Source organism: Amphiura filiformis, chromosome 11 (assembly GCF_039555335.1).
Source record: "Amphiura filiformis chromosome 11, Afil_fr2py, whole genome shotgun sequence".
Taxonomy (NCBI): Eukaryota; Metazoa; Echinodermata; class Ophiuroidea; order Amphilepidida; family Amphiuridae; genus Amphiura; species Amphiura filiformis.
The window spans coordinates 22,156,948-22,170,027 of NC_092638.1; the positions used below are offsets into that span (position 1 = coordinate 22,156,948).

The 13,080-nt window shown below is 36.2% G+C and overlaps 2 protein-coding genes across 2 annotated transcripts in view; both read left to right on the forward strand.

Annotated features, from left to right (window-relative positions):
- Positions 1–13,080, forward strand: part of LOC140164557 (uncharacterized) — a 335,764-nt gene that overhangs the window by 283,434 nt on the left and 39,250 nt on the right. The gene's annotated exons all lie outside the window — the stretch shown is intronic.
- LOC140163954 (uncharacterized) lies at positions 1,960–11,098 on the forward strand. Its single transcript, XM_072187250.1, has 6 exons — positions 1,960–2,072; positions 7,696–8,024; positions 8,575–8,836; positions 9,215–9,331; positions 9,755–9,833; positions 10,176–11,098. Exons 1-6 carry the CDS (start codon positions 2,018–2,020, stop codon positions 10,663–10,665), a joined length of 1,332 nt encoding a protein of 443 aa, XP_072043351.1. The 5' UTR covers positions 1,960–2,017; the 3' UTR covers positions 10,666–11,098.

Here is a 13,080-nt window from a genome sequence, read left to right on the forward strand (position 1 = left end):
AAGATTAGATGTGAAAATCTATCAATTGTGCACAAATAATAATCAGAGTTTTAAGCTTAAATGCAATAGCCAGAAGCACAATTGGCAAGTGGAGTACGGAGAAGTCTAGCTACACCCTGGAAGGGAAAAAACAGTATTTGAAACGAGGAAATGTGCAATATGACTTAATGTAATACATTAGAAAAGGCTTAAAAGGCAACTATTAGGCCCTGATTCATATTTAATCATCATTTAGGCCTGTAAATTAGATTGTCTGTGTAAATTTAGCAGGATCCGACTTTTTATGACGACTTTCAAAATGTGTTACATTTCAGAAACACCAAGCTGTTTGTGAGGTGGCGTTAGCTGTATGGGTTATAGGTTGAACTTTTTACAATATTTCTGGAAAAAAATCCTGAAATCCATATATTAATTTTTACAATGGATGTCGTCATCTGACCTTCTGCTTGCAGAAAGGGGAACTTTTGAAGAACTGAGTTGTTTTCCCGGCCCCTGTCTGTACAGAAAGTCAGTGGGGGTTATTTACTGTTGTGCACCCTAAAAGGCCCTTGTCATAACCAATGGTGGCGGCATGATTTTTCCCGTGCATGAGGGTTTAGGGAAAATTAAATTATATGTCTAAACTTGAGGTTGCATGTGTAAAACATGGTCTTTTTTAACGCATGTTTGGGGTATTGAAATGATATTTTTTGGCTTGCACAATCATGGTAAAGATCCATGTCATACATAAGAGATTATAGGACATACAATACTTGGTAGGCCTAATGATAATGCGTAAACTTTGTACCTGTTAGGGAACTGAAATCAGACTGAAAACACAAACGTCATTCGAGGCTCTGTCTCACCAGTTGCATTTACAAGGCCCTTGTTATAACCAGTGGTGGCGGATGATTTTTTTTTTTTTTTTTGAAGGGTCACACAAGGTTCTGAACAGAAACGTCACATACGGACCAACCCACACTACCGAGAACCGCGAATGCCGAGAACCGCGAAAGCCGAGAACCGCTCTAGTTTCCTTTTGCTTTCTCTTGTTTTGGAAACTCTTTAATTGCTCAAATCTTTGGAACTGGTTGTTCAATTTCAATGGGGTTTTCTGGAAAATGCAGATGTGCAAATGTTTTTTACTATCCTGTAAAAACTACGAGTTCCGACTGATTTTGCTTGATCGCATCACATATTTTAAATTGAGAGCCAACCATTCCACCCATAATTATGGCGATCCTGCATCTTTCTGATCAAATAAACAATACAGTGGAGGATCACAAAACCACAATTGGCGTATATCTAGACTTATCAAAGGCATTTGATACAATAGATCACATAAGAAGGAGCACTATGTATTCAAGGGAATAGTATATGACTGATGTGTTGAGTTTGTTAGACTCAAACTACAAATTTGTAATGCCTTTGGTAATGGAGGTTAAGAGGTAATGCGGAAAAGCGGTGAGCATGACTGTTATTTCAGGAAAAAATACATGTATTAAAAAAGATATAGGTGGACACTAAAAAAAAAACCGAAAAAAAAGAACAAAACAACAAAAAACAAACTCTCATTGCCCTGCCATAAATATATTACCCATTCACCATGCCTAAAATACATTATTTGGTGCCTTTTCTCCCAATGCTTGTCTCTACTTTATCCAAAGTGTGATTGTTACAACGTTTCAGTGATTTGCGATGTATGTCTAAAAACAAAATTATATAAAGTTTAGAATGAAGCCACTTCTTCAAATTAATTGCAAGTTCATGTTATTGATATTTTATTTGCATTGTATTCATTACTGCGCCCCAAATGCGGATTTATGCGGAGTAATCACCATCAGCTAACAATGACGAAATGCAATGACCTTTAACTTATTGGTTTATTGACTTAAACTATAAAAAGGAAGTAATTCCATGCATTAACTAACGTGTAGTACTCGTATCCTGGTATTTGATTGTTGTATCATAATCGCAAATGCACAACACACGTTAAGGAAACACCAACTGACTGATATTGGAATTTAATCGAAGAATCATGTTTTTCATCATTTTTTCCTCTCTGTGCTGTTCGCTTGCTGTATCAGAAGAAGGTTGGTATTGCCAAATGTTATTGTAAAATGTAATAATTAATAATAATGTGAGCTTTTTGGTCAAAACCCATATTTCTTTTTATATCAGTTTCATATTATTTACACAAACCTTAAAATTCTATTGAAGAAGTAGAAAAGAAGCTTTTAAAGATTACTTTTAGATTATTTACGATACTACGATGATTTCAGTTTGACCCCTAACAACGTACCTGATCATGAGATCCTGTTAACCATAGTCTTGCACTATCCATGGATCAATATAAAATAAACGACATCCTGAAGTCAGCACTATTGTACTTGGTTTTGTTATATTTGTGTCATTTAATTATATTATTAACATATATTTGAAAAATAATAAAAAAGAAAGAAAGAAATAACAAAAATGCCTAATAAAATATATCCTAATAAAAGCATACAATAGAGCAAAATTGAGAAAATAGCATTCAATCTGGCAACAGATCATCACGCATTTTTTATGGAGTACCTCTAGAGGTACTCCGCTATAGGTTGTCTATACTGGAGGTACACCGTGGAAAACCGGATAGGACTCGCGTTACGGTGCACCGCTTCAGAGTAGCCCTGTGGGTAATCCGGAGTAGCTCCAGAGTACATCCAGTGAGAACTTGGATGTGTACTTTTTAACCTCAAAAAGTCATCTTTATTGTTTGCAATATAAATCTTAACAACTACATTTTCTGCCTCACCATACTCACACTTTCCATCCTTATTTTTGTTTGCAATCTAAATCCTAAAATCTACAACAGATTGCAGAATAAGCGCCAGGTCACTTGTTTTTAGTGGGAAATGTTAGAAATTGTTTGTTTGTATTGTATTTTTTATTGTATTGTAAACTGTAAAAGGCACTCAACTGTTGATTCAAGCAATGTCGGATTCAGCTGCTGCGCGCTCGGAAGCATTATAATTTGTACTTATGATTTGATGAAAATTATCAATGGATTTAAAATCTTTAGTGTAAAATTTCAAACGTATACGAAGTGCAATATTTCGTTGACATGAATTTAATTTTACAACAGAGTGTGCAATATTTGTTAGCTTTTGTTTGTCTTTTAACATGTCTTGAGTGACAAAGAGAACTATATTTACCATGATAAAATCATTGACATGCACATTTATTTAATTTTACAGCAGAATGTGAAATATTTATTTATCTTTTAATCTGTTTTAAGTGGAAAAAGAGAATCATTATACCTGTATTATGATAAAACAGTAAATATAGTAAAAACAATTTTGTATTTTTGTGTAATCGATGCATTCTTTCGATTTCACGAAGGAACTCTTGATAAACTTGATGCTATCATTGATTTACATGTGCAGCCCTCTTCCCTAGTAAAAGTGGCACAATCAAGATTCTCCCCTTTCGTTGTTAACTAAACATATCTCGAGATTAAAACAAGCAAATTGAGCAGAACGAAGGGTATTTTAGCTGAGACTGTGTCCTTAACGTTGATGTAAGCATCATGTCACAACAGTATTTTCTAAGGGGATTTGCCATTTGGTCTAACACCATTTCGTCTAATATCCATTTCGTCTATATCCATTTAATCTAAACCCATTAGGTCTATATCCAATACGTCCAATAATCATTTGGTCCTATAACCATTTAGTCCGATTACCATTTAGTCCGATAACCATTTGGTCTAATAACCAATAAGTTTAAAACCATTTAGTCTAACAATCATTTAGTCTAATACCCATTTGGTCTATAACCAATAAGTCTAATAGCCATTTGGTTTAATGCCCATTTGGTCTACAAACCATTTGGTCTAACAAGCCATTTAGTCTACTAGCCAATTGGTCTAAACCGATTTGTCTAATATCACGTGCTATGCAATAACGCTATTGCACAATGTGGAATGCACATACTCTGAGAGCGAGTGTGAGGTCATAGTTCAGGGTCACCGTGGTCTTAAAGGAGCATAAAACATGAAAACCTAATTTGTTTTAATGTTGGAACGGCAATACCGGCAAATGTCCTGCACCGTGGCACCCCCAATCATGCGTGATGAGCCTATTATCATATTAACCTTTTAAATATAGAGGAAAGAAGGACAAATAGTGCGGCAAAATGTCTCTTTCACTCGAATAAGTATATATACAATACCTGCAGGCTACATGTAGGCATATTAGTCTTAATTTGTTGGATATATCAATAAACAATAATAATTCTACTAAGAATGCATAAGATTTGATTGACGAATTGGCAAATTGACGAAATGGTATTAGACTAATTGGTTATTAGACCATAGGAGTATTGGACCTAACGGTTATTAGACCAAACGGTTATTAGACGAAATGGTTATTCACAAAAAATATTAGACCAAATGGTTATTAGACTATATGTTTAGTAGACAGACTAAATAAACAATACTAGACTAAATGGACATTATACTATATGATTATTAGACTAAATGGCAATTAGCCTTTCTGGTAATAGACCAATTGAATATAGACGAAACGAGAATTAGACCAAATGGTATTAGACCAAATGGCAATAGACCTTTTCTAATTGCCAAAGAGGGCGCTGTTCACTTGCACAATTTTTTGAGACAAGCTGCATGTGGGTATGGTGTGTGTGGGGTGTTGGGTGTATATTATATGTATGTGGGGTGGGGTGGGTTTGTATGTATATGTATGTAAGGAAAATAGGTTTTCATACTACATATATATATTTCAATAAACTTGAATAAAATGAATAAGAGATCTAACATGAAAGTTAGAAAGCACCGGTGCTGGTAAACTTCGTAATGCATTTAAACAAAATTAAGACGTACATAACTTTGACTTTCATCAATTTTGGAGTCAAGTGTCTAAAAGGTTACTGATCCCGAAAGTTGTGACCAAAAATTTATGGTATTTCTTAATTTTGTGTTAGATCATATGTTTAAATAATTAATTATAAATAAGCTCCCTTCATATCTTCCAACCCCTGAGCCACCTCCCCGGGTACAGACATGGGAGATTTATGATGATTTGAGCAAACTCTCGGCATCAAAAGCAGGGGGCCAGATAATATTCCTCCGAAGCTATTAAAAGAGTTTGCTTATGAGTTAAGTAGGCCTGTGACGAATATTATCAATGCCTCACTGAGTCAGAGTAAGGTTCCTACCCAAAGAGGCCAATATCATCCCCATCCCAAAACAAACTCCTCCCTCCATCGACAAATTGCGCCCAGTGTCTCTGACGTCATGTTTGGCCAAAGTCACAGATCAAATTCAACCTAACATTGACAGTAGGCAGTATGGTAATCAAAAAGGTGTCTCAACCACCCACTGTTTAGTTGATGCCTACCATCATATGATATCTGGTGCTGAAAAACAAGGGAATATCAGTACCCTAGTGCTTACTGATTTCTCCAAGGCCTTTGATTTGATAAATCACAAGATTGTTGTTATCAAATTACTGAAATTAGGTGCTCCTCCCATTTTGGTTCAATGGGTGGTTGATTTTCTTACAAATAGAAAACAAAGAGTCAAGTACAAAGATACATATTCAGACTGGGTCTTGCTTAATGGCGGTGTCCCTCAAGGCACCGTCATTGGCCTCTCTCCTTCCTCGGCATGATCAATGACGCCTTGGATGTTCCAAACCACAAAGTGTGGAAGTATGTGGATGATCTTACCATTGGTGAGAACAGGGCCTATGGTGAAGCCAGCACCGTGCAAGACAGTCTGAATTCTCTGTGTACTTGGGCTGATGAAAACAAATTGAGGCTGAACCCAGCTAAGTGTCAGGCTTTGCAAGTGTATTTTGGCAGGAGGAAAGTTCCTGAGGTTGACCTGCATATTTCAAATCACCAACTTGCAGTTGTTGATAAAGTCAAATTACTGGGTGCCATGATCCAAAATGACTTAAAATGGGATAGCCAAGTCGATAGCATGTGCACTAAAGCAAACCGCAAAATGACTGTTTATGATGCGCAAATTGAAAGAAGCAGGGTTCAGCCCCAGTGAGCTACTCACAGTATATAAGGGATACATGAGACCAGTATTGGAATATGCTGCCCCTCTTTGGCATGCTGGCCTTACTGAAAGTCAAGTGAACCAGGTGGAGAACATCCAGAAGCGTGAAACACATCCAAGGCAGGGAGTACATATCTTACTCCAAATCTCTAGCAGATCTTGAGCTGGATCCACTCCGCAGCCGGAGGGAAAAAATATGCAGAGATTTTGCCACAAAGACAACTATACCTCTGAGAGGTTCTCCACCTGGTTCCCGCCGGCTGAGTATAGGTCTGTCATGACCCTTAGAAATATGAGAAAATTCAAGAACTTCAAGTGCAAAACAAAAAGATTCCAGGATAGCCCCATGCCATACATGGCTGACCTTTTAAACAAATAATTTGGTGTTTTTGAGTGCAATTGTATTATTGTATTTTTTTTTTTTTTTTTGCTGCCAGGTTTTTGAATATTATCTTGTTTTTTAATATTATCTTGTGTTAATTTGGTTGACCCCCTGTTAACTTTTTTAGCAGCTGGTCTGCTCAGTGCAATTTGTCTGTGATAGCTATTTCATTTTCATTTTTATCTATTTTTTTCAAATATTTAAATCCAATTTTCTTGTAAGCAGCTGGTCTGCTCATTATGTATCCCCCTTTCCAAATTTAGCCCCTTTTAAAACAGCTGTTCTGTTCTGTGTAGTCCCCATGGTCTCATTTTTGTTTGGTATTATTAATTACATGTATTTCTAATGTGCAATATTTGATGTTTTTTTTATATATATTTAAATGTTTCTCGTGTGCAATTATTCTAAATGTAATTTGGTGTTTTTACGATTTCTAAATGTGTCTTTAAAATGTTATTTGATGTTTTTATACTATTTAAATCAAATTGTAAAATCCATGTAATTCAGCCATTTGGCTGCAATGTGTTTTAATAAATATACTATATTATATACTTCATTAATATATTCTTGTTCATTGATTGGTTAAAAGTGGATCACATGACCAAAAATAGTTCTACCATCAGTACTCCTATCCGTAAATAGTACCTCTAAGCCGTAAATAGTATTTTCAATGTCCCGGATGAGCCGTAAATAGTACCTCCAAGCCGTAAATAGTACTTTTGACCATGCCTTCCGCGTGCGCGCATTCGATGCGACGGAACAGTTCACGCACGCGAAACTGCCATAGCATCATTTCGCGCTGCTGTAATTGGTTAGCCCGATTTTAGGCTATTCGATTTTTTGAAGGGTAGGTTGTGCTTAAATTAGCCGTGCTGTTCACTCAGGATAGAAGCGGGAGAGTCAAAACGTCAAATAATTTTCTTTTAACCAATCAATGAACAAAGAACATATTAATTAAGTATATAAAACAAATATATACTGCCTTTATTCGAAGTTCTGGTTAAAACTATGGTCCCTCGTTGAGATCAATTAATACTATTTTCCTTCGGGGCTGCGCCCCTCAGGAAAATAGTACTATTGATCTCACCTCGGCCCATAGTTTTAACCAGAACCTCTCATGGCAGTATATATTTGTATACTATACTATACTATACTATACTATACTATACTATACTATACTATACTATACTATACTATACTATACTATACTATACTACTAAGATATCTGTTGAAAGATTCTTAAAAAATCAATATTTTGCAGTATCGTGTGAACCCAGCGCGCTTGGTATGAGAGACGGCACAATAATGAGAGACCAAATCACAGCGTCTTCGTATCACACAGCACAAATGGGTTATATGTATCTCCCTTGGAGAGCTCGACCAAGTAGTCAAGGGCATTGGCGTCCAGATAATGATACTTTAGACTCGTGGATTCAAGTAGACTTCTCAGAAACCGTAATCATCACAGAAATAGAGACACAAGGTAGTGATAATGAGAATTTTCAAGGATGGATAAGTAAGCTGCAAGTCCAATCAGGCAATTCTGTCGGCACCTTGGCATATATCTCGGACCCCAGCGGCAGTAATAAGGTGAGTGAGACGATAAGTGAATCACCGGGCGTACCACATTTTTATTATCGAAGGTGATTTTTAAGTCGGTCGTGATTTACGCGCCACATGACGAATAGCCACGACCGATGTAGCGGCATTTTAAATCACCCTCAACTTAATGTTGTTTTTGAGAAGTACTCGTATATCTCAGGGTTGATAAAAAAATCGCTAAATGTAATCAATATTCTAATTTCCATATAGAACTGTTTGGATGAAACTAATAAGTAATGTTTGGGCAACATATCTTCGGAATTAGTGCTTAAAATCACAAATCAAGTATGGTGCACTGAAATGATAAAAGAATTGCATGCTATTTTATGTCTAGACTTTTCCTCACTATTTTACTTCATATGTAGTACTGTTTTATATTGAATATCATCTTACGTATGTTCGGTCGATTAAAGGATTGTGATTTGTGAATCTGTTCGATCGAAGCATAGACCATTTTTATGGTCTATGATCGAAGGAAGGTTGTGTATTTTTGAGTCACTTATACAATTAACGTTCAGACCATCATTAACTCCTACAGATATTTGTAGCAAATACAAATTACACCCAATTTGTGACGGTATCATTTCCTGAACCAATCAGCGCACGGTATCTACGCATAGTTCCAACAGAATGTGAAACCAGATGTGGTCTCGAGTTTGAAGTGGTTGGTTGCCGATTGGTAAATGAATGTGAAGAGGACACGGATACATGTGACGCCAATGCTGATTGTCGCGATCAAGATAATGGATACGAATGTACATGTAAACCTGGATTCATGGGAAACGGCCTCAAATGTGAAGGTAATTAAAAGTTCATTCCAATTAATAATTGATAATGTCTTTCGAAGATTCATTTACTCAATAACCACCTCTATATTCAAATGCAAACAATAAATCTGACGCAATTCTGCAAACTGTTGATAAAATAAAATATAATATAAATATAATATAAATAATCAACTAAATTAGTTTAGTTTAGTTTAATCCAAGCTATACATGTCGTCGTTGGCCAGAAATATTTCCTATGTATTATATTTCCATTGGCCCTAGAACATGTTTAAAGCACAACCTCTTTTGTAAGCTCTTGGCAGTTTTGTTTTAAACATGTTAAAGGGTTAATACAAGAGGTTTTCCTGCCAAATGACAACGTACTGTTAATTACTGTCGTTTGTTTTACAGATGATAGTAGTATGCCTAGTGGGACTGAAACTCAATCTAAATCAACACCAACGACGTTTTCTCCAAACACTCAAAAATTTGCAGGTCGGCAAATGAATAACAATAATTTAACTCCAGGTATGATTACAGCGTCCACCAGACTAGTGTAATAGTATTTTACTCTATTTCAAAATATTCCCGGCAAACATCGTTTGTAATCAAATTGTAAATGTTCGCAAACGATTCAATTTAACAATACCGTAAGAACTCGATAGTTAGCATATTTGCTTACTATCGAGCGCTTTGAAAACATGAAATTGTACCAAAGTCCGGCGCTTTACCAACTCAGCTAATGGGGTTGAGACACAAATTTGCAGGTTAACTTGTTCGTATATAACTATATGTATTGATGATTTGCTCAAAACCCTTTACACTTTTGTGGATGGGGCTCTTCAGGTTTGCATGCTTTAAAAGCGCTCGATAGTAAGCACATATACTAACTATCGAGTTTTTACGGTATATTTAATATTATTTACGAAACATGTTTACCTCCTTTTACAGGGATCACTATAGGAGCTGTCATTGGTGGCATATTTCTAATGGTCATGGCAGTGCTAATTATTGTATGTCTTGTTAAAAGGTGAGTATAATCAATATCGTGTTCTTTTTTTACTTTCGAGAATGATTGTGACGATGATGACTACTATTACGACGATGATGATGGGATATGTGATGATGATGATGATGATGAAGAACATGACAATTATGATGATATTGATAATGTTGATGAGGATAATCATGATTTTGATGATGATATAGATGATCGTCATAATGATGACAACGACGATGACGATGATGATTACTATTTATTTATTTATTTATTTATTTATTTATTTATTTATTTATTTATAATTTTTATTTTTATTTACTGCAATATTCATGTAACTATTTGCTTGGTTTTATCATATTTCCTCGTCAACAGACGAAAGAAGCAAGCTACGTCTTCTACAAATCCCAGGCTTGATTTAGACGGACCGTATGACATCTCAGTACAAGGAACCAACGTGGCACTTACACACCCTGTACCTAATAAAAATATCACAGATAGTAAACAATCATTTGTTCCAAATTCACATGATACTGATGACGTGTACCATAACATACAGGATAAGGAATACCTGTATGCAGATGTTGATGAAAATAAATATAGTCAAGAAAACTCGTCGTCAGCAACTCAAGAAGGCTGGATGGATAACACTATTTACGCTACTTCTGACGATAACGGGGAAGTGAACCAGGAACCTGCCATACTTGCAAGCGTCGTTAAATGCAAGAAGAACGCTGGCAAGGATAACAACGGAGAAAGCGGCTGGATGGACAATTCAATTTATGCAACTTCTGATGATGATAGTCGACCATTACATAATGAAGCTACTGAAGGTTGGGCTGACAATACTATTTATGGGGATTAGAAAATTAGGAAATTTAGGCACAAATATCTATGCGGACACCTTTAGTTACGACTGCTTTGTTCTGACCACTACCAATCGTGTAGTCTAATAACCAGAGGCGTAGATTCCTCTTTGACACTAGGGGGATGGAGTTGGAAAAAATTTGTACAGTGAATACAGCACCATTTGGCGACAGAATAAGTTTATGGTATAAATGTGGACGAAGCGCGGGAAGAATTTGCCATATTAAAGCTAAAATGGTAACATATGGTACAAAAAGTAGAACAAATTCGCGCGAAAAGTGCAAAAAGTAGCACTGTATAGGCTTGAATGACCAAATATGAGGTTGATTTGCTCAAAAACCCACAAACAGGTGTCAACATTGGGGATGATTGTATGGACCATCCCCCTTATCAAAATATTGGGGAGGGGGATTCATTCCTACATTCCACGGGATCTAAACTAAATTAAGGGGAGGGGGAGTAGGGGTTGAGGTGTTTGGGGGTGATTTTGAACAGCGTTATACACCAACCACTCCAAATGTCTTATCTACCATATGTGACCCGGCAGCACAAAATTCCCTAAATTGTATTCTGAGTTACGGTGTAAAATGTGTACGAAGGTCGTATTCATCGGTAACTTAAGCTGGCCCGACATCGATCTCATTTTGATAGTGAAACACTAATCAATTATCCTATTGTTGAAGTGGATAATAAGCTTCTACCTTAGATGGCTATAGAACTTTTAATAGCTCTGGTCTTTGTTTGCTTTTGCTAAATCCTGTTCAAGTGGTGGGTTACCAGGCATTGTATTTTGTATAGGTATGCATAACCAACAATTAACAATGAGAGAACTTTCTTAAACCTCGTTGACTTGGGGATGATTTGAAATGACCGCCAATTGACTGTTTGATATTTATTGCCAGCAATGTGGAAAAAGAGACACACGTAGAAACAAAAAAAGCTATAATTTTGTTGAAGGAGCAAAGTTTAACAAACCATAACCCCGCTTCTGGATATCGTTTGAAGTCAAATGATATACCATTTTTAAGTTTATGATGTTTGTTTTTAAACACGAAATAAAACAAAATTGACCGGGGGGGGGGAATTTACGGCTCATTCGCCGTGAACGGTCACATATGTGATGCGATCAAGCAAAATCAGTCGGAACTCGGAAATATTAAATTGTCTGTTTCTTATAGAATAGTAAAAAGCATTTACAAAGCTTGTATTTTGCAGAAAACCTCACTGAAATTAAACAACCAGTTCCAAATATATGAGCAACTAAAGACTTTCCAAAAACAGCAAAAAACAAAAGGAAATATTTCCTTTGTTTCTCAAAATCAATATTTTCGAGTTCCGACTGATTTTGCTTGATCGCATCACATATTGTAGCCCACACATAATTATAGTTGAGGGCATAAAGCGCTATATAAATATCTACATTTATTTTGTTTACATTTAGTTTCGAAAAACGTGTATTTTTGCGTTCTGGTTGCCACGTTAATGGTGGAAGGCCTCTGACTGGCTAAACACGTAAACAAACATAACACTAAAGCTGCCCCCTCTGCCTTGAAATACCTGGACAAAGTTGCAATGTGCATCTTCCTTTGACCTGGTTTAAAGCAATAATGGCCTAATTTCGCGCGCTTCACGTGTATTTCTCCCGGTAAAAAAGTCATTTAGTAGCAGATCCGCGGGACGAATTGGAAATGTTGCCCGTCTTGGGTCTCTGGCCTCGATAATACTAACTGTAAAAGATTTTAGCATTTCAAATTTGCCAAACTAACGCAATTTATTATTTTGATACATTAAGATAAAGGAAAGAAAAGACGATACAATCATGTTGTTTTATATTAAAATGTTTTGCTAAGTGAAAGTGAAATATGTTACGTTACATGTAGTTTTGGATTCACTGGGATCTAAAATATCTCGCCCACGGATATTGTTCATCTCAACTCTCAGTCATCGCATCGTCCAATTTGTTTTCACCTCCGAATTCTACCACCCTGACCATCCACAACCTTCAAACCACAAAACGACCCTTAAATTATCTTTGACGTTTTTGTGTATAGCATGGTAGAAAATTTGCATGAGGTAAAGGGGTAATGCGGGAAAAGCGGCGATCACAACTGTTTCTTCAGGAATAAATATATGAAAAAGGAAAAGAAGGAACACGAAAGTTCTGAGTAAACATAGGCGGACACGGTTATTTTCCTTCCTAAAAACCCTCTCATCGCCCTGCAAAAATATACTGCCGTTTGCCATGACGCAAATGTATTATTTGGTGCCCGTTCCCAATGGTTGTCTCTACTTTATCCAAAGGATGATTGTTACCAACTTTTCATTTGTAATGTATGCCTGAAAGAAAGAATTAGTTACAAAATTTCAGAATTTGGTCACTTCTTTGAATTCTCTGCATGTTCATACAATTACT